This window comes from Danio aesculapii, chromosome 19 (genome assembly GCF_903798145.1).
Source record: "Danio aesculapii chromosome 19, fDanAes4.1, whole genome shotgun sequence".
Classification (NCBI taxonomy): domain Eukaryota; kingdom Metazoa; phylum Chordata; class Actinopteri; order Cypriniformes; family Danionidae; genus Danio; species Danio aesculapii.
The window spans coordinates 41,773,467-41,796,331 of NC_079453.1; the positions used below are offsets into that span (position 1 = coordinate 41,773,467).

At 36.2% G+C, this 22,865-nt stretch overlaps 2 protein-coding genes across 3 annotated transcripts in view; both read left to right on the plus strand.

Moving 5' to 3' along the window:
* Positions 1–12,939, plus strand: part of zmym4.1 (zinc finger MYM-type containing 4, tandem duplicate 1) — a 44,169-nt gene extending 31,230 nt beyond the window's left edge. The window contains exons 22-27 of one of the 2 annotated variants that reach the window (XM_056479517.1): positions 4,951–5,104; positions 7,464–7,615; positions 7,811–7,925; positions 10,060–10,293; positions 10,374–10,503; positions 12,287–12,939. In XM_056479517.1, the coding sequence (XP_056335492.1) occupies positions 4,951–5,104; positions 7,464–7,615; positions 7,811–7,925; positions 10,060–10,293; positions 10,374–10,503; positions 12,287–12,503 (1,002 nt within the window). In that variant the 3' untranslated portion in view covers positions 12,504–12,939. Of the gene's footprint in view, positions 1–611; positions 1,424–4,950; positions 5,105–7,463; positions 7,616–7,810; positions 7,926–10,059; positions 10,294–10,373; positions 10,504–12,286 lie in introns of those variants that run through there. The other variant, XM_056479518.1, reaches the window with a different exon arrangement.
* Positions 12,940–15,029: 2,090 nt separating this feature from the next.
* Positions 15,030–22,865, plus strand: part of LOC130246321 (zinc finger MYM-type protein 4-like) — a 46,379-nt gene continuing 38,543 nt past the window's right edge. Inside the window, 1 exon segment of the mRNA XM_056479199.1 lies at positions 15,030–15,405. Coding sequence (XP_056335174.1) covers positions 15,106–15,405 — 300 coding nt within the window. The 5' untranslated portion in view covers positions 15,030–15,105.

Below are 22,865 nucleotides of genomic sequence, written 5' to 3' on the forward strand. Positions count from 1 at the left end.
GCCTGGCCGCGGCCTCACAGCTTGGCAGGTCTATCTATATGGGTCTGTCATTGGAAAACACTTGCAGTCAATAATTACTAAGAAGCAGCATCTTCTCATAGGATAAGAAAACTTAGTCTATGAATAATAATGAGAAACTGACACGTCATCTCTGGACAGGCAGATCGATTTTGATCCCCCCCTCAATAATGATTTAAAACCAGGAAGATGAATTTAGCCGACAAAAGCTCAAAATCATCCAGTTTCTCCACAATTAAAGCTGACCGGTGCTAACGTTGTCTTAAATGATCCACAAATCTGTTAAAAACTCAAAAGTACTCAAGGGTTTCTTGAACCTTTAAGCCAAAATGTAGATTTTTAGTGTTATAAAGCAGGTCCAAACTAGTTTTTGTTGGTTTAAAATAAAATAAGTAAAGCTGTATTCTCATAAATAGTATTCTGGGAAGTTTGTGTGCATTGGGAATCATATTTATTTTCAAATAAAGCCAAGGCAGCACTCATTTTACATAAGGCGCAAAAAATCGGCATAAATATGGCTAATCATCACACGCACCTGAACTGATGCACTGATTTACCACAATTGACAGCCCTATTTCTTATGCTCCTCCAAGGCTGTTTCATCCGCATGCACATTTATGTCAGTGGAGTCGAGTGTTAAAGACTCAAGTGCTGATCTACAGGCACAGAAAACACTGAGCTCCTCAAGTCATAGGCTGATAAGACGAGACGTGGTGATTGCAGGACTGAGGAGGAAGCTGCGCTACTGCAAGGAGGTTTATGAGACTACAAAAGCAGCTCTAACCGATCTGAAAATCTCTCATAAGGGGCTCGTGGAGGCGCACATGGCTGTGATTTTGCAACTGAGAGATGCACTGGACAAAACACAAACACAACGGACCCAGCGCCATAGTTCATGCAGTCAAGACAATATGATGCAAACAGAAAAGTCCTGCCATCCCAATTTCGACTTTCATCCTCCCTCAAAGCAGCAATTGAACGCCCTGTTTAATCAGAGTCAGAAGCGTGCGGATCGTTACGGATGCCTGCTATTTCGTGTCATTTTACCTCAAAGCAAGTATAAAGAATGGGCGTCCAATACCAACTGGGATGGCTCAAGGGGGAAATGCGCATTGCCGGTAAACCTGCGGAGCTTCATCATTGATACGGTTTCGCAGAGATTCCCCGGGTTAACCGATGTTGACCGGAAATGCATCAAAGACAGAATCAATGAGTTCCTGCGCTCACCAAGAAACACGGTTGGCTACAGGCGTTGTGAACAGTAGACGACATGTAAATGTTTTTATTTTATAGTGGGAATTTTGAAAACCTCATGTATCTTTTCATTTACAACTCTTTAAGGAGTCTATTACTCATGCTTTTACTAATGTAGTGCATTGTGTGTGCGCGCATTGTAACGCACGTGCGCATGAATGTTTTTATGTGACTGACAAATGGGACTAAATAAAGCTGTTTTATGAAACGACTTAGTCATGTGATTGTTTTAAAACACACTTATCTTGTACTGACCAAACCAGACAAGAGGTCAACTTTATTTATAGCAGCTGAAAACAACATGAATGTTGGCCAAAGTGCTTCACAAACTTGCCAACAATAATAAACAATTAAAAAGACAGGACAATATATGCTACAATAAAATTTAAAAACTAAAATTTATTTTAAAAAATCTGTATAATCAATGAGTCCTAAAAAGAAAACTAATTTATATCAATAAGCCAATATTTCAGAATATTGTTTTTTATACAAAACACACAAATACACTGTACCAAATATGTTTTACTGTAATTTTCCCACAAAAACGGTGTACACAGTGTTCATCCCAACCAACACAAGGTTGCACATAACATGGTCTACAAATGCCATCAACAGAAGTATTTACAGAATACAGTGACAGTGAAAAAACAAAAAAAACAGCAACAAAGAAACAGCTATACTGCATCCTCTTTTCTGTTTTGGTCTAGCCAAGCAGCAGGGGAAATGTCACCTTGCTGGCGAATCCAGCCATGAAAAACATCAGCTGCTATAGCTTGGAGAAGGGGTATACGTGTGTGTGGATCTCGGTCGCACACTTTCCACCCCAGGCAGAAAAAAAATCCTCTGTAGGATTGAGAAATGGAGAGTATGGAGGGAGATAAACAACTGAAAAATGTAAAACTGGATTATCGCATTAAAGACGTGCGAATAAAGCAGCGTTTCCATCCAACGAGTCAAAGCGAACAAAATCGTCACTTCCTGATCAACTGGTGCCAAATATTAACAGTAAAAACTGAATTTACTGCGGTAGGAGAAGCTGCGTCAATCTTTTCTTCATCTAATAAATGACTTGCGCCTCAGAAGGCAATCCTGACACACAGTGAACGCGCGGTAGCGTTTGAAGATGTCAGAAGCGGAGCACAGACGATCTTGATTCTGGAGGTCGTTAATAACATAATAACACTAATATTTAAACAGTAAGGTGTTTTAGAATGACCAAAACAACAGTTCAGATGGTTTACAGTGCGCTCTGCTGGTTTGTCCATTTACACACATTTTGATCATCACATGATCTCTTATAACAAAATCACATGACCTTTTTTAGTGCGCATACTGAAATTAAAAATGAATGTAGATGAAGCTGTAGTTTCTAGAGGTATTAGGTGCGTTCGACATGAAGCACGGCTGCAGCCGATGATCAAGAGAGATTAGCCGAGCGGGGGCGGAGTTGAAAACGGAGCCGTCAAGCTGGACACTTCGGGGGCTCAAAGTTGCTGCAGTCATGATGACGGATCCCACGGTCATCATTTAAATCATTTATTTATTTATTGAAATGACAAAAAAAGATATACAGTACAAATAAATCAGAATACTGTCTCTACAAACTATAGTTCATTTTAGTTCAACGCTAAGGGAATTATGAATTAAATTTAAGTAGCCTATATAACATAAATAAATATCCACTAACAGGATTGTTTTGGATAATGAAAGCATTTTTAAAAAAGCACTTTAATCCAAAAAGATTGAACAAAAGGACCAAAATGAATGAGCTACACTTTAAGTAGAAATTTCCCAGAAAGAGCAGGTACATCAATGTCACTTTTAAAAATTCTGCATAAAGGCTTCACAGGAAATCAAATATTTTAGAATCATATATTTTTATATTTAATAAAATATATATTTTAACTTAATTTAAGATTTTTAGGGGTGTCAGCATCAGGGATAATTATTATATTACAAGTCTGTAAGATTATTTAAGATGATGTTTAGGTTATTTACTAAAATATATCATTTAAATCATTTATAGAGCTGAATACAGTAGTCTGTATAAAAAAGGCCAAATAAACCTGTGCAAACAATCTCGTCATTATGAACATTATTGAACATAAGATGATACTGCAGTGAAATAGTTGTAGTCTTTTAATAAGTTCAATATGTACAAGATAGAGATGGCATGAAAAGTGAATTGTTTGTTTTGAAACTTGTGAGACAGAAGTTGTCCAATAATAAACCCGAAACACACAAGGTTGTTGTCATACAGTCAACACAGCCAGTCATGTAATATCGGTCCAGCAGTCGCTCTTCAGATGCTGCACTGGCTGAATCAGTCATCTGATTTTGGAGCACTGTCGTGGTACTTTGATGCCACATGTGACAGTCACGTGGCGTCTATGCAGCGTCAACCCGGGCAACATTTCTAACCGGCATGCACCGTTTTAAGACTGCAAGACGCTGCATGAAGTCGAACGCACCTAATGTGTTCTAAAGTTTTGGAGCATAGACTGAAAAAGCTCTGTCTCCTTTGTTTTCAGAATCAGAATCAGAAAGAGCTTTATTGCCAGGTATGTTCACACATACAAGGAATTTGTTTTCGTGACAGTTTCTACAGTGCAACAGCATTACAGAGACAGGACAAAAAACAGATAATAAATATATTAAAAAAGAATAAAAAAATAGAAGTAAGTAGTGAGTGCAAATATACAGATTGACAAGTGTATGTACATGTTTATTACTATATACAATTTTATATGAGCAGCTGTTATGTGCAAATTGGCATGTAAGTGTGTTGTTAAATAAGTGTATAAAAGTGTATAGCAGTAGTGATGTTGGTTCCACAATTATTATCATCAAGTGTTCATGAGATGGATTACCTGAGGGAAGAAACTGTTTCTGTGTCGGGCTGTTCTGGTGTGCAGTGCTCTGTAGCGTCGACCAGAAGGTAAAAGTTCAAAGAGGCAGTGTGCTGGGTGTGAGGGGTCCAGAGTGATTTTGGCAGCCCTTCTGCTCGCTTTGGATAAGTACAGTTCTTGGGAGTAGGAAGGGTTGTGCACATTTATATTTTATGCACATTTATATTTTAAGATACATTTACATTTTATCAGCTCACACAGTTTTAAAAGCTAGTCCAATATCTCTGCCCTTCCACACCATTGAATGTAATATATTTAAAAATTATAAATGACAACAGCTGATACTAATATACTATGGTAAATGAAATGACTGACTTATTCTGTTTGAAATTATATTTTAGTATAACAAAAAGCTAAGTTTGTGCACTTTTGAATATAATAAAAAAATTAAATTGAAGTTTTTATAATTTTAATTGTTGAATTAATAATAACATTAAAATGCCTGATTGTTGTTTTTTTTGCATTTCATCAGCTGACATTATTTCAAAAGCTAGGTCGATATCTGTACCCTTCCACAGCATTGAATGTAATCTATTTTAAAGTAATAAATCACAACGTTTGATACTAATATACTACGGTAAATGAAATGGAAAAGCTCAATCTGCTTACTTAATATTATAATTTATTAAGAAAAAGCCAAGTTGATGTGTACTTTTGAATATAATACTATCTACTAACAAATATAAGATTATTTAACTTTTTCAGAATCTTACTTATTGAATTAATTTAACATTATAATGTCTGGTCATTTATTTTTGTTGAAATTTAGGGTCGTAAGACTGCAGCAGGGCTTCCATCCAAATCAGCTCCAGAAAACCTCTCTAACATCTCCAAACTCCAACACGAGTACGGAGTCACCGCCTGGAGGGACTGGGTGCGCTGGAGGAACGCTCAACCCAACCTGGAGACGCCCAAATTTGGCTGTAGGTCACATTATATTCAGCATTTCATTACAGAAGATTTCAGACCACTCAAAATGTACTCCTGTGAATTTATTTATTTATTTATTTATTTATTTATTTTATTTTTTTAAATGTTTCCCTATTGATGTTTAATAGAGCAAGGAATTTTTCACAGTATTTCCTATAATATTTTTTCTTCTAGAGAAAGTCTTATCTGTTTTATTTCAGCTAGAATAAAAGCAGTTTTGATTTTAATCATTTTAAGGTCAAAATTATTAGCCCCCTTAAGCAATATTTTGTTACAGAACAAACCATCATTATACAATGACTTGCCTAATTAACCTAGTTAATGAAGCCTTTAAATGTTACTTTAAGCTGAATAAATTATTCAAAAATATTTAGTAAAATATTATTTACTGTCATCATGGCGGAGATAAAAGAAATCCGTTATTAAAAATGAGTTATTACAGTTTTTCCCAATTGTTTACACACATTTTTTGAAAGCATGTCTCATTGTCAGAACTCTACACACAAATCACAAAACACACACACACACACACACACATTGGGCGAAACCCTTCAATTCTCCTGCAAAATTAAACTTTACATTCAAAACTCTGTGATTTCTTCTCAAAATGGTATTTTGTTTTCAAGTGACACACTCAAACCATCACATGAATAGACATTTATAAGACCCAGTTGATCACTGATGTGCTTAATGTGAAACACTATGACCACTTCTCCAGTCGTCATAATGACTAACTGTAAGCCTTTTTCTTCAGTGTGACACTTACTACAGACAGTACACAGGCCTACATAAGTGCATTGTAAAATATTTCAGAATATTGTTTTATACAAAACACACAAATACACTGTACCAAATATGTTTTACTGTATATTTCTCACAAAAACGGTGTACACAGTGTTCATCCTAACCAACACAAGGTTGCACATAACGTGGTCTACATATGCCATCAACAGAAGTATTTACAGAATACAGTGACAGTAAAAAAACAAAAAAACAACAACAAAGAAACAGCTATACTGCATCCTCTTTTCTGTTTTGGTCTAGCCAAGCAGCAGCGGTAATGTCACCTTGCTGGCGAATCCAGCCATGAAAAGCATCAGCTGCTATAGCTTGGAGAAGGGGTATACGTGTGTGTGGATTTCGGTCATACACTTTCCACCCCAGGCAGAAAAAAAATCCTCTGTAGGATTGAGAAATGGAGAGTATGGAGGGAGATAAACAACTGAAAAATGGGCGGGCAGCGAACCAGTTATGAACCAGATGAGCTTGGATTTCTAAATTGCAGATCTGTGTGACAGGTGTTTACCTATGTGATGAGTTAGTACGCAAAGCAGGCCAACTGACTTTACAATTGTGAATGACGGTAGCTATATTTCCATCCAAAAATTGCAAATGAACTTTGCGCAAAACTGGATTATCGCATTAAAGACGTGCGAATAAAGCAGCGTTTCCATCCAACGAGTCAAAGCGAACAAAATCGTCACTTCCTGATCAACTGGTGCCAAATATTAACAGTAAAAACTGAATTTACTGCGGTAGGAGAAGCTGTGTCAATCTTTTCTTCATCTAATAAATGACTTGCGCCTCAGAAGGCAATCCTGACACACAGTGAACGCGCGGTAGCGTTTGAAGGTGTCAGAAGCGGAGCACAGACGCTCTTGATTCTGGAGGTCATTATTAATATAATAACACTAATACTTAAATGGTAAGGCATTTTAGAATGACCAAAACAACATTTCAGATGTTTTACAGTGTGCTCAGCCTGCTGTTTGTCCATTTACACACATTTTGATCATCACATGATCTCTTATAACAAAATCACATGACCTTTTTTAGTGCGCATACTGAAATTTGTGCGGTAAAAGTGTTTCCATCGTAGTTTATACGCATCTTTTCTTATCGAATAAAAAGTTTATCCTACTCATTTTCAAAATTTATTTTATCAAAATATATGTTTCCATCAACCATTTTTTATAGTGCATATGCAAAATGTGCATAAAAATAGGTGGATGGAAAAATAGCAAGTGTGTTCCTTGTGAAAACGAGATTTTCTGCATGAAAATTGTGCCAAATGCAGAGACTTGTGTGTAGTGTTTTGAAAAAAAGTGTCTTTTAAACCTGCAGTTTGAGTGTAAAGCATGAATTGTCCTTGTAGTTTAGCAGAATTGGTTCAGGAGGTTGGTACATCAGTTACATGTTGTGGTCATTGTGTCTGAAGTACGAGTAATTGTGTGTAAACAACCAAGCGAAACTGTAAAACCATTATGTTTAGAAATGTGATCTTTCCGTTAAACATATTTGGCTTCAGCTACAGAATCCTTTCACTAAACTCTTGCTTTTCATCTCTTACAGCACGCAGCATGACACTAAAAGAAGACCTGTTGAAATGTTGTACTGCTGAGATAAGCTACGGTCTCTGTAAGTTCATCACTGAAGTCCGGCGACCCAATGGGGAAAAATACAGTCCTGACAGCATCTATTACCTCTGCTTGGGCATCCAGCAGGTAAACCCAGAAGAAAAGACACAAGCTGTCTGCTATTATAACAAGGAAATAGTTTTAATAATATGCAAGCTGACATTATACTATAATGCTATACTAAACACATATGCACACACTTATTTACTAAAATTATAGACATCGCTACTTATTCATGTTGTGTGGTTTATTTGATTTGGTCTCTGTCATTCATGCTTGCAGTATCTGTTTGAGAACAGTCGAATGGAGAACATCTTTGCAGACGTCTTCTATACCAAATTCTGCCAGGAAATTACCAACATACTCAGTGGCTGGAAACCAACTGTTTTGCCCAGTGGTGAGTAGAGCTGCTCAATTATGGCACAAATCAGAATCATCATTATTTTTGTTAACTGTAATCATGATTATTTAATAATTAGGAGTGAGCAATATGACCAAAATCTTAGACAAGTATTGTATTATATTATATGATTATTATATTATATTATATTATATTATATTATATTATGTTATATTATATTATATTATATTATATTATATTATATTATATTATATTATATTATATTATATTATATTATATTATATTATACACTCATCTGTTACTTTATTAGGTACACCTGTCCAACTGCTCATTAACGCAAATTTCTGATTAGCCAATCACATGGCAGCAGCTCGATGCATATAGACATGATCAAGACGATCTGCTGCAGATCAAAGCGAGCATCAGAATATGGATGAACGGTGATTTAAGTGACTTTGAACGAGTATTTCAGAAAATACTGGGATTTTCACGCACAACCATCTGTAGGGTTTACAGACAATTTCTGAAAAGGAGAATATATCCAGTGAGCGGCAGTTCTGTGGGTGCAAATGCCTTGTTGAGGTCAGAGGAGAATGGCCAGACTGGTTGGAGCTGATAGAAAGGCAGTAACTGAAATAACCACTCGTTATAACCGAGGTTTGCAGAAGAGCATCTCTGAACGTCCAACATTGACCACACCAGGTGCCACTCCTGTTAGCTAAGAACAGGAAACTGAGGCTACAATTCGCACTGGGTCACCAAAATTGGACAATAGAAGATTGGAAAAACGTTGCCTGGTCTGATGAGTCTCGATTTCTGCTGCCACACTGGGATGGTAGGGTCAGAATTTGGCATCAAAAACATGAAAGCATGGATCCATCCTTCCTTGTATCAATGGTTCAGGTTGGTTGTGGTGGCGTAATGGTGTGGGGGATATTTTCTTGGCACACTTTGGGCCCATTAGTACCAACTGAGCATCATGTCAACGCCACAGCATACCTGAGTGTTGTTGCTGACTATGTCCATCCCTTTATGACCACAGTGTACCCATCTTCTGATGGCTACTTCCAACAGGATAACGCACCATATCATAAAGAGCCAATCATCTCAAGTGGTTTCTTGAACATGACAATCAGTTCACTGTACTCAAATGGCCTTCACAGTCACCAGATCTCAATCCAATAGTGCACCTTTGGGATGTGGTGGAACGGGAGATTCGCATCATGGATGTGCAGCTGACAAATCTGCAGCAACTGCGTGATGCTCTCATGTCAATATAGACCAAAATCACCGAGGAATATATCCAAAAGCTTGTTGAATCTATGCCATGAAGGATTAAGGCAGTTCTGAAGGCTAAAGGGGCTCCAACCCGGTACTAGTGTACCTAATAAACTGGCCGGTGAGTGTATTATATTATGTAGACGTGAAATTAAGTTATTGTTTTTTACCATACTAATGCAGTAAATGAAGTAATACAATAAAGTAAATTCCAAACAATATGACAAATGCAGAAAAGATTATTGAAGGCTTTTTAAGTCACAGAAGTTATTTATTTTTTTTGTCAGTGTTATTTGATTTGGTATGATCCGGTATATTAGGCTGCTGTTAATTAAAGATCCAGTAAAATAATACACATTTGATTGTCTTAGACATAAGTTCATGCGAATACTTGCCAAACACAGCTTGTTGACTGTTTTAATGTGTATTTGAACATTGAAAGGAATAGTTCACCCAAAAAAAAATGTAAATGTACTCACCCTCAAGTCTTTCCAGGTCTTTTTGACATTTAATTCTTTATTTTTTTGATAAACACAACAAAGGATACTTTGAAGAATGTTGTAAAAACCAGTATAGCAATTGACACAAAATACTATGGATGTCAATGGCTGCTGGTTTTCAGCATTCTTCAAAATACCTTCTAAATAAACTCTTTGGGCCGGCCATGACTTTAAGCATACTTGGTTTATCTTGGTTTAATGAGTTTGTATCGAGTTGAAAAGCACTGCTGTAAAGAAATTTAATACACCAAAATAATGAAAGTAATGATCTCAGTTACTATGATTTTATTGTAAGCTAAAACTGGCTAAATTATACAGTTCAAGAGAAGAGAAATCCAAGATGTTGAAGTATGACTAGCTTGTTAAACATCTGTTTGTGTGTGTGTTTTCAGGTTATGTTCACTCTCGAGTGGAAGAGGAGTATCTGTGGAACTGTAAGCAGCTCGGGGCCTTTTCACCCGGCGTTCTGCTCAACACTTTAATCTATTTCTTCACAAAGTACTTCAACTACAGGACGGCGGAGCAGCACCGTCTCCTCTCTTTCGGCCACATCGTGCGCTGCTCTCGGAGCAAAGGCAACACAAAAGTGGCCTGTTTGCGTTTCTATCCTCCGAAAGATGAAGCAGGTCAGTCGCGTTGTCTTTATCTGATTGTCTATTTGTGTGCTTGCTGTGTGTTATCACTTGTTTGTTTTTGATGAATTTAGACGGCGTCCCAGCAAAGAGGAGGAAAGAAGAGGGAGAGGAGGAAGATGAAACCGTGTATGAGATAAAGGAGAATTCAGACAATCCTCTCCGCTGTCCTGTCAGGCTCTATGAGTTCTATCTCTCAAAATGGTATGTTTGATTGAAACTTGCAGTGTTTACATTTACATACATTTAAATTTTGATGATTTTGCTGCAAATGTGTTCATCTGGTCATAAAATTCCTGAAAATTACTCCAATACAAAAGATTAAATATATAGGCCACAGAATCTAACAGTTAATCGAATCAAATTTAGTTGCGAATCGAATTGAATCGTTCAGAATTTCCAAAAATCATTCTTGGATTGAATCGGAAACGTGAATCAAATTGATTCGCCATCTACCCAAAGAAGAGGGTCTCACGGTGGCTCAGTGGTTAGCTATGTAACCTCACAGCAAGAAGGTCGCTGGTTTGAATCCCGGCTAGGCCAGTTGGCATTTCTATCTGGAGTTTGCATGTTCTCCTTGATTGGTGCTCTGGTTCCGCCACAGTCCAAAGACATGCGCTATAGGTGAATTGAATAAGCTAATTGTCCGGAGTGTGTGTGTGTGTGTGAATGAGTGTGTATGGGTGTTTCCCAGTACTTGGTTGTAAAGGTTATAAAAAGTAACGCAACACTAACTCAAAAATAATGTACTGCGTCACTTACCATAAAAAGTAACCAAGTAATGCAACTAGTTACTTTTTGGGGTGTAAAACGATATCGCAATGCATTACTTTAAAAGTAACTGTCCCTAACATTGGTTGTTAATGCTGCCATCGGATATTAGTTTAACAGTTTAATCTTATAATTTCACAGTCAAAAAAAATGAAACAAAAAATTTAAATAAAACTAAAAAAACATCTCAAACTGTCATCTTTGGCCATCTATTGCTCATGTATTTGCACTTGTATATCTGACGGTCATATAGCTCACAATACGTGTGCCCTTACGTTATTTATTTGGGGGGGAGGAGTACAATGTACAGTACATCTGGAAAGTATTCATAGCGCTTCACTTTTTCCACATTTAGTTGTTACAGCCTTAATTCAAAATGGATTAAATTCATTTATTTCCTCATAATTCTGCACACAATACCCCATAATGACAATGTGAAAAAAGATTTATTAAAATTTTTGTAAATTTATTGAAAATAAAAAACCTGAAAAATCACATGTACAGAAGTATTCACAGCCTTTGCTCAATACTTTGTTGATGCACTTTTGGCAGCAATTACAGCCTCAAGTCTTTTTGAATATGATGCCACAAGCTTGGCACACCTGTCTTTGGGAATTTTTGCCCATTCCTCTTTGCAGTACCTCTCAAGCTCTATCAGGTTGGATGGAAAGCGATGGTGTACAGAATTTTCAGATCTTTTTCCAGAATTTTCCAGAGATATTAAATAGGATTTAGGTCTGGGCTCTGGCTGGGCCACTCAATGACATTAACAGAGTTGTTGTGAAGCTACTCTATTGATATTTTGGCGGTGTGCTTTGGGTCATTGTACTGCTGGAAGATGAACTTTCACCCCTCTGTGTGTGTGCGTGTGTGCATGTGTGTGCGTGCGTGCGCATGTGTTTGTTTGTTTGTTTGTTTGTTTGTTTGTTTGTTTAAATATGTGATTGCAACGAGCATATGCATTTAGACCTGTCCACTTTCATCTGAAATGCATCCCAGACCACCTCCTGGAGTGGTTTGAGATTGAATTTTTATCCACCTCGAATGCTTCTTCTGCCCATTTCATGATAAGATTGCTATCTGATTAGAAAGTGTATGAAGTGACCAAGTGTAAAGAGGCTCAGAAACAAAAGCATTTACAATGAAGTAAAAGCTGTCAAAGGACTCCAAGTTAGATCTTTGTCAATTCAAATATACTGTCTTGTTTTTCCTTCAGCTCACCGAGTGTGAGACAGCGCACGACTGATTTCTACCTGAGCCCCGAGCGCTCCTGCGTGCCCAACAGCCCCATGTGGTTCTCCATCAGCGCTCTGAGCGACGAGGCTTTAAACAGCATGTTAACCCGCATCCTCACAGTCCGAGAGCTTCATCTGGACACAGAAAAAACACCCGCTGACAATAAATCAGACAGCGACTCTGACTTCAGTCCATGATGCTGAAAAAGTCTTGGATCTCTTAGGTTCTTCAGTGTGATTCCACAAAGCTGACAACCTAGACAAACCAGTGAACGGGCTTTTTGGAGATCCCAGGAAAGTGCTTTGTCAGTGCAATTTCCATAATTGCAGTATATATGCTGGTGTCACAGAAAACATTTCAAAATGTGCATTTGGTTGCTTTGAAAAGGACGGTGCTGAATTCTACGCATTGCCATGTTACACACAAGTGAACATTAATGGGATCACTGAAGATTCTTTGTATTATATTGAAACACTAAAGAGATTGACAGCATCTACAGCAGGCATTATAAACAGTGACTGTGTTATCTACCCTTAGTGATTTGAGATTAGGTTTATGTTTTTTTTTATTAGCAACATTACCGCTTCATGATTTCTTCCTTTCTTGGATAAAAAAATAACAGTACAACTTGAATCTTGGAGTCATTCATTTTGTTTCAGACTATAGGATCTACTTTAACGATCAAAGCGCAAAGTCTAAAGTGCATGGCGCAAAAGCATTAAGGGCGTGTCCGAATCCACTTTTGCTATTTTGCCGCGATACATGGTCTAATATGGGTGTAACAGGGTTGTGCTTATTCTCTTAATGAGTTCTGGGTGTTTTTGAGCAAAACGTGCATTAAACCAATCAGAGTCTCATCTCCCGATCCCCGTAAGAGTCAGTTGAGTCGCGCCATGGCGCATGTGCTATTTACATGGCGGACTTTATAAGAGGAAAAACTGAACACTTCACTAGCGAGAAAACAGTTTAACAGACCATCTGCAGCGCGATGATAAAGATAGAGCCTCCTCCAATCTGCCTTTTTACTTTGTCGTTAAGGAAGCAGTGTTGTACGCACTCCACTGAAGACATCCATGAGCCTACATATTTAATTTAGTTTAAGTGCAAACATATGTTTCAAAACTGTTTCTAAATTCAGTTCTAATTTCCAGCAAATGAATAAATGAACAATAATAAAGTGTGGTAAAAAAAAGTTAAATCCAAACACACTTCTTATGCCCCATATGGTGATGCAGACGTCTCCAAAACCCAAAAGGTGGACTAATCTAACTTGTTTTTATTAAAACAAATATAAATTTGCAGATAATAAATAATACTGCTAATAATAATAATAATGTTATACACATGTTGTCATGAATAAACTGAAAAAAGCCCCCCGGACATGAAGGCATGGAGGCAGTGGGTTTTTATATTTATGTAGAAAATAATAATTTTTGTAACATTTTTAATCCTTTAATTTTTTCATTTATAAAGATATTTGTGTATTGCTGTACATCCTGTGTGTATTAAGCAATGTGTGAGTGTTTGGACCTGCATAAGCACATAACTAATGCGTTCTGCACTGGACTTTAGATCTGCAGATTGTTAGATGGTCAATGATGTAGTTTATTTCAGTACTTCAAAGTAGCAACATGCCAACAATGCACCTTAACACATTTCCTTTTATAGACCGGAACCATCCACAAAGTGGCGCAAATGGATTTGCTATTGAAACAACGTGGCACAAATCGTGAAAATTACTGTTGCGCTGGTCTGAAAATAGCAACACATCACACCAAACATGTCTTGCGCCTAATTGCACCGGGTGTATGATAAGGCCCATTGTCTTTAAGACATGCCTTTTGAAAGTTGTTGTTTTAAATTTACAATTAATACAGGTTCTCTGCGGAGTCTTAAATTTTAAAATCTCAAAGATAAATTTGTGTTGTAAAATGTTGTGTAGTAGATCTTAAATATTTTGCTAACAGGTCTTAGTTTTCCTTTGTTCATGTATAGCTAACCAATCTGGCCATTAACACCTATCCAATCACCAACAATCCCAATCTTGATAACTTTTTATATAAACTATTGTTTATTTACTTTACTTACATTAAAATTTGTTTAAAAGTTCTGTTTATTTACTGCTGAGGATACTGTCCTGACAGATTTGTTTTATTATTAAATTGTTATTGTATTATTAAATGTATTAAATTCGAATACATTTTGATAGGGCAAGTGAAAATATTTTCCAACTGGGATATTCGAATACAATCCTAAGCATTTAGCCCTGTAAAAGTCTACAATATTATTCATAATGGTCTTAAAAATGTCTTAAAATGTCTTAAATTTATCATGGTAAGACCTACAGAAACCCTGTAATATGACCTGCATTTTGCACCAATTATTTTGCATGTAGCTAGTCTTTTAAAATATACTAAAACTAAAACGTACAAACAAGCAACAAAATAAATGTTTTATAGGAATAAGTAAAGTTATAGTCAACAAGTATTAGTATGAATTTTATAAGTAATTAAAAAATTGACAGAAATATCTGTAAATATCGCCAGCATATATTGTTGCATATCTAAAAAAACAAATAGCAATAACCATGTGGCAACACGCGTAGAAATGTATTGTGTGCATATATAATCGTTCTCAAGCCCTCTTTCATCTTTCAGTCTGCAGCGCTGCCGCCATGCTTAATTAGCCCCGCCCCTTCACTTCCTGTTCTGTGGCCGCGGTTCAAAAACTAGGCTCTGAAACTGCAGGCCTGCAGATGGATACTACCAAGTCCGCGAGGAGCAGCGTGTGCTTACCAAAATGGTCATTACCTGTGCTTGTCCTGGATGCGACAATCGCTATAAAACGTTAAGGTTACGTTCGGAGTCAAGATTCCACCCTGGTAAATTAACTTTCCACAAATTTCCGACGTCTGACCAAGAGCGGCTGAAGTTATGGTTACTCGCACTTGGTCTGGATATCAACACTCCACTAAGTGTACTTGAGACGAGGAGAATCTGTAGCGATCACTTCTCCCCGTTTGATTTCAAAGACACCAAAGGAAGTATAGTTCAACTGAAAGCATGGGCAGTGCCTATGAATTTATCGGAGCAATTTGTGGTAAGTCAAATTTACTCCAATACCATTTATGTCAGTAACATGTTTATTATATATTTAGGATATGTAAGCTTTCCCTTGTGTGTCGAACAGTTAGCAGTACGCGCGCCTTTTGGTCATAGTCTAATGTAAACAAAAGCATGCGTCGCAGTGTTAATGTACCAAAGAATATGTAGCTCTCCCTATTCATGTTGTGTAAATCACGGGAAGAAAAGGTGTAAGCCGCTAAATCATTTAAGTAAAATGTATTTATAGAGGTCACAAAGTGCTTTACAGTAAAAAAAGACACATTAAATTCCAATTACAAACACTACAGACGTGTATTATTTAGCATATAATGAAGGACTTGATAAGCACTATTTAAAGCTATAGTTCACCCTGAAAAGTCTCATCGTTTATTCACCCTTCACTTGGTCCAAACCTGTTTGACTTGACTGGCTTTCATCTGTTTAACACAAAAGATTTCGCCTACTATGGATGTCAATGGTTACCGGATTTAGCTTTGTCCAAAATATTGTCTTTCGTGTTCAACATAAAGGATTGAAACCACTTGAGGGTTACTTTCCACTTTGGTTATTCCCTTTACTATTAGTAGATTTTAATTAGCAAGAAATTCATTAATTTTTCTTCGGCTTAGTCCCTTTATTCATCGGGGGTCTCCACAGTGGAATGAACCGCCAACTTATCCAGCATGTTTTACACAGCGGATGCCCTTCCGGCTGCAACCAAGTATTGGGAAACATCCATAAACACTCATTCACACACTCATACACTACGACAAATTTAGTTTATTCAGCTTACCTATAGACCATTTCAATGTGGTCATGTCATTGGCCCTTGAACATTTCCTACTTGTCATGAAACTATTTCATAACTGTAACAAGAGGCAATTCAATCATTAATTTTAAAGTAGCTCTCATAGGAGTATTTCTTAATATGTGGCTCTTTTTTGGATTCTCAGAAGCTATTAAAATGCAAAACAGGAAATAAGTTGGGACCATTGTTTTTGTTTACATCTCACTAAATGGTCTATAGTGCATGTCTTTAGATTGTGAGGGGAAAACCGGAGCACCCGGTGGAAACCCACACCAACACAGGGAGAACATGCAAACTCCACACAGAAATGCCAACTAACCCAGCCGGGACTCGAACCAGCGACCTTCTTGCTGTGAAGCGACAGTGCTAACCAATGAGTCATTGCATCGCCCCTTAGAAAGAAATTAATAATGATAAAACAATGTTATAGTTTCTATTTTTTCTGATGGATTTAAAGATTATAAAACTCGATTAGTGTTTGAGCGGTATTTCTACTAGGCTTGGGTCGGTATAAGATTCTGACAGTATAAAAATATCACGGTATAATGTTACGTTAGTGCAGCGATTACTGCTCTTAAATGCTTTTTAAATGTCTGGGTAATAAACTACTTTCTTCCCCTTTGAACACCATATATTTTAATTAGGTAAACATTTAAAATATTTTGGAGCTGTAAACACGTCAGGCTGAGCAATTCAAATCAACCATTGACTTCTAGGCATGCTACCATCAGGATTATTGCAGCTGATACAGAGTACCGATTCCTAGTCATGGTGGTCGGCCGATTCTGATGCTTCAAGCTTTATAATGCATTAAGCACATTTTCCCTCAAAGTATGGTCCTTACCTAAGAGAATAAATTAAGGATGCAGCATATAATCCCTTTAACATATCTTATAACCATTTAGGTGTGAACATAAATAATAATACATAAATGATAGACTGTAAACAGAGGTTGCTCCACATCGGTATATATTATAGCTGCAATCGCTCACACTTGTAAACTCGTAAACAAACGCTTGTAATCAGTTCATGAGATCCGCCAGATTGGCGAGTACCAATAGGGTATATGCTGAACTAGTGTTATTCCCTTACTTATAAACTTCTGGTGACTCGTTATTGTGAGTTTTTTTTCATTTTATACGATTCATTTTACAGCATCGATGTTGTAATGTAATTAAAACACAATCAGTTAAATAGACTTTGACATTCATTCAGTTGCACAAGTGTAAAAGGAGACAAAAAGCCGTTTACTCGCACACGTCTGTCAGAATCGGCAGGCTAGCGCAGAAGCTCCATTGAATATACTGGGGTAAAATAAATGTTCATATTATAAAGACATGGCGGGGGAAATGTAATTTAACGCAGTGCTTGTACAATCTGAGACCTGATTTATATCGAATTCGTCTAAAATTGTACAATTTTTATCAAAAAGAAACCTTAAAAAACTGTTTTAGATTTTTATCTTATATATTATCATTATTATTATTTATATATTTTACCTTGTGTATTATTTATTGCTGTTGATTACTTTTAATTGTTAGAATATATTTATAATTATAGAAAATTGGTATTTATAAAACGTGGTAAATTTGATCTATTTTTTTTTGCCATGACATAGCCATAGATGCTGAAATGGCAATAAAATTAAAACTCTCTCTCTTTCTCTCTCTCTCCCACTTTATATCGGATATTACTCAGCCGGTGGAGATCGCTGATTTTTTTAAAAAGAAAACAGACCTTAAACGCGCCAATTTTGCAATCGCAAACAGTTCACCGGAAGTGTTAACCCAGGTAACTGATGAAGTCCTATTAGCATGCTTCGGCATATACCCTACTTAGTCATTAAGTGTCATTAAAATATCGGCCGATAAATAAATAATTTAAAAAATACATTTACTTTAGGTCATTAATTTTAAGTTTATCAACGTTTATTTCAAACTTATCATAAATGTGGGACTCTTATTTTGAAAACAAGAGACACCGCACCTGTTAAAGCGAGAACCTAAGGTGTACACTCGTAAACACTCGTACAGTAAATTATGATGACTATTTTTATGTTAACAAGAATGAATCTGATTAACGTTAGTCACACGGCTAACTTTCAGGCACCTGTAGAGTTATTGTGTTGGAGTAAAATATATACAAATAAAATGGACCGGTGGCTTTTTAAAATGAATGATGGTGAATGACAGTAAAACCCGGGAGCCATCTTACAAAAAAAGTGCCTTTCTGAATCAAATCAGCAGAATGCCCTTCTGTATTTTTTACTTACTTTGAAGACACTACTAACTATGTTTATATGGAGAGCAGTAATCTAGTTATTTGCCTTAATCTGAATAAGACAAGAAGGTTTTTACATGAAGTGCTTTTTAAATGTTACGTCACCACACTGTCCACTTTTCCTGCACAGTTTCATGTCATTTTGAGTGTTTCATAATTTTTCAACTTTAACTGCAGTTTGCCTAAAAGGTTGAAAACCCCTAGCCTATAGGATGACCCATTGTTGTCCAATAACTTATCTAACATCATTGTGGATACGTACCACTGTATTCATTTCTGGAGAGTGCGAATTATGTAGCCAGAGGTACGTATGGCTGCATTTCCTCTTTAAAAGCAAACGCTAAGGGGCGGTATGATGCCTCAGACGGATTCTGTTTCTTTTCGTGCTACCAGCTGACCGCTTACCTCTGTGTGGACAGCTTTTCCGCTGTCACCAGTTTGCCCAGTTGCTCGTCACATACGTCAAAAGACTTAAGACTCAGAGAGGAGTTGACCAGAACAACAGGGTTCGAGTCCGGCGAAAAACAGTTGCAGAAAGCAGGTAAAACAAAAGGCAAAAAATAAAATAAGCAAGTAAATAACAGGATGAGAATGTGGTAAGATCTGAAAACGTGGTAAAAATCAGGCTGAGACGAGGGCTTTTTTCTGGATGCTTTTGAAAACACTATTGGTTGGGTTTAGGAAAGGCGGTGGGCTCTGGCCAATTGGTGCTTTTGAGAACACAATCAGTTGGCTTTAGGGAATAGTGTGGATGGGGGGGATCAGTCAGTCAGTCAGTCGACAGCGACCTCTGGCTGATCGATCGGAGCGTCCTTATTGGCTTTGTCTTCATTAAAACACAGATTTCTTTACAATTTAAACGGCATCTTTGGATATCTTTTCTTCTGGAGATACTGTTGTCCTAAAAACTAAAAAAATAAAAATAAAACCGTACACATACCTTAGGAACGGTATAACAGAAAATGTTGACGGCTTTATAACCTTGACTTTTCGAAACCGCGGTATAACTTCAAAACTGTTATCGTCCCATACTTTCTACTAGTTTATTAAGTTAATAGATGAGTTTCTGAACAAGTAGGGGTTTACAGAACAGAGATGGTAGTGATATTATAGCTGTCAAGTGGATGGAGCATACGATTGGTGTAAGATTTTCAGGACAAGACATCTTGTATAGGGATAGAAAAGATTACACTGAAAACTCTATTGATGGCTCGGAGTATAAATGTGTATTATTGGCATGCTTAAAGGGACAGTTTACCCAAAACTGAATATTCTGTCATAATTTACTCAGCTTTACTTGGTCCAAAGTTTCTTTTTTTCTGTTGGACACAAAGGAAACTATTTTGAAGAAAGCTGAAAACCTGTAACTATTAACTCCCATAGTAATTATATTTACCTGCTATGAATGTCAATCATTACAAGTTTTCAGCTTGCTTCAAAATATAATTTTTCAGTGTTCGACAGACGAATCTCAAAGGTTTGTAACCTCTTGAGGGTGAGTAAATGGTGAGTTATTTTTCTGTTGAGCTGTCCCTTTAAAGGAATAGTAGTTCACCTAAAAATTTAAATTGCCCCATAATTTACTCACTCATCTTCAGTGTATATGACCCATACACAGGTTAACATGTCTTATAAAGCAAATTGATTTGTTTTTGTAACCACATTGTTTCTAAATTTCAAACTATAAACTCAACCCACTGACTTCTAGTGGCTGCCGAATGTAGAATCTAGAATCTAGACAACTTCATGACTGACTTCTTGATGTTTGACGCATGATGTAAAAATGCATTCCTAAAGAAGACAACGGGTACAACGTTTTCAAATGAGTCACTCAATGAACAAAAGGGCTTGTTTAAAAAAATGCAGACATTATTAACATGGTCAATACCACCTCTGTGGTGTTTGTTTGTGCAGTGGAGAATGGCATTGCACAGGTAAGAAGATTAGATAAAAGTTGTGATAGAATTTGCTAACAAATTCTTGAACTGCACTGACCAGTGTTATTTACTTTTTGTCTATTTTTATTATTTACACATTATTATTATTATTATTATTATTATTGCTATTATGTGTATTATTCATGCAAAAGATCGCAAATTATGAATGTATATGGAAATATTTGCAAGAAATTAAAAAGAAAGGGTTTAATAGGGTGTATGCAGAAGCACTTTTCAGGCACCTGTGTCAAACAAGACAAAATCGCTGACATTTTTTGCTATTTCTGCGCAGAATATTGCAAAAAATCTGTGAATTTATGCGGAATGATTTTGGGTGTATCGTAATTTAAAAACTTAATATATGAAATAATAAGTCATAAAGTTTTTTTACTTGTATTTAATGTTTACAATGCAAATCCTATTAGATATGTTTATAAACGAAGCAAGTCTCATCTAATATATCTACCATATATCTACTAAAAGAAACTGTATTGTAAGTAAATCATATGAACGTTTTCAAATTAGTCAATAATATTACAAAAATTAATTTAAAAACTGAATAAATATAAATTTACACACAACTAAATAAATGCACTCAATTGGCTGAAAATCTGCGGATTTCTTTGTGTGCAGATTTCGCGTGGGCCTGATTATAAGCAATGCTCTCTGTTCCTGGTCTCTACCTACAGCAAGATATTTTGGCTTTCATTATTTGATTATTTCTTGGGTTAAAGCTTGGAAGTTGACATAAGTTTTACATGAATAACATAAGTGTCTTACAAAATACTTCAAATTTCTCCTGCTAAACATGTTTTGCAAAGATTCAAACTTAATATTTCATATATGTGTGAATTTTGTGGTCAAGAAAATATATTTTTTTAATCTTTTTTTTCATTGTATTTAAGAATATTTTGGAAAGATCTGAAATTCTTTATTAACAAGAAAATGGAGTAAAAGATAGAAATTTGTTTATTTGATGTATTGTTTTTATTCTGATCATAAGAAATTAAATTGTAATGCATAATTTAATGTGTTTATATTGTTAGGAAAATACCATATACATAAGAATAAGTGGGCTCAATGTAAACCAAACTTTCCACATTTTATGAATGACTTCAAATAATATGTAAATCTGTTAGAACAACCTCAAAACAAAAAACACTTGAAAACATGCAATGCTCTGAAAACATTTAATTTAATGTGTATATTATTATTATTATTATTATTATTATTATTATTATTATTATTATTATTATTATATTTTAGAAACTATTTAAATATGTAATACCTCTTGTTCTTGTGGCATTGAAAAAAAAACCCGTTTAACTGGATCGAGAAGAGCTCTCCTGATCAGTGGGTGGCGGGATTGCGTTCATCGTTTAAAAAAAATCCAACAGAAGAAGTTAGCGAGGGAGGGCTGGACAACAACAAAGCAAATCCCCCCCGAATAACTGTTTTAGCTATTCACACATATTTATTGGTTACAATACGGCGTTTTATCCCGGTGTGTATCTCCGCAATGCTCCCTTAAAGATTACGTGCGAGGGTTTGAGCTTGGATATTTGCCTGTAGAATTTAACACGTTCCCTGTTAACGTTAATAATCCCGAGCTGCTGAGGCTATGGCTGATCGCGATTTGCTGAGATGTTAATATAAATAAGAAAAGATATATTAAACGCTTGATGTGCAGTGGATAATTCAGCTTCGAGTATTATAAGCAAAATCAGGGACAGCCAATATAACAGTCTGCTGTTTGTAAGCCTGCGGGGATGTTTCAGCCGAAGCAGGTAACTTGTTATTCAAGTATAATGTAAGTTTATCGCTCGTTTAATTCAAATTAGAATAAAACCTGTTAATTATAACCTTAATTAACTCTTCTACGTGCAGTTTAAAGCAATTAAAAGTATTATTTTAGTACATTAGTGATCCTTTAGTCGTTTGGTAATATTTATTAAAATCACTTTCTTTAGACGAACACTACACTTTAAGAAAATAAATATAATAGGCTGATTTGACGACATCTATAGAGTTAAACAGTCGAGTTTTGCCATTTTTAAATCCATTCAGCCGATCTCCAGGTCTTACAGTATCACTTTAGCTTAGCTTAGCATAAATTATTGGATCGGGTTAGACCATTACCATCTCACTCAAACGTTTTGATATTTTTCCTTTTTAAAGCTCAAATCTCCGTGTACTAAGACAAATGTTTAATTAAAAGTTACTATTTTCTAGGCTTATATGGCTAGGAACTATACTCTCATTTCGGCATAGTAATCAAGGAACTTTGCTGCATTACCATGGCTACAGCAGGCGCAATTATATTACACAGCACCTGAAAAAACTCCCCAGCTAGCTTTGAATGTGACCTGCACTAAGTTTGTGTAGAGTTAAAGCCGACAAATTGGTTATTGGCTGATTATACCAGTGTAG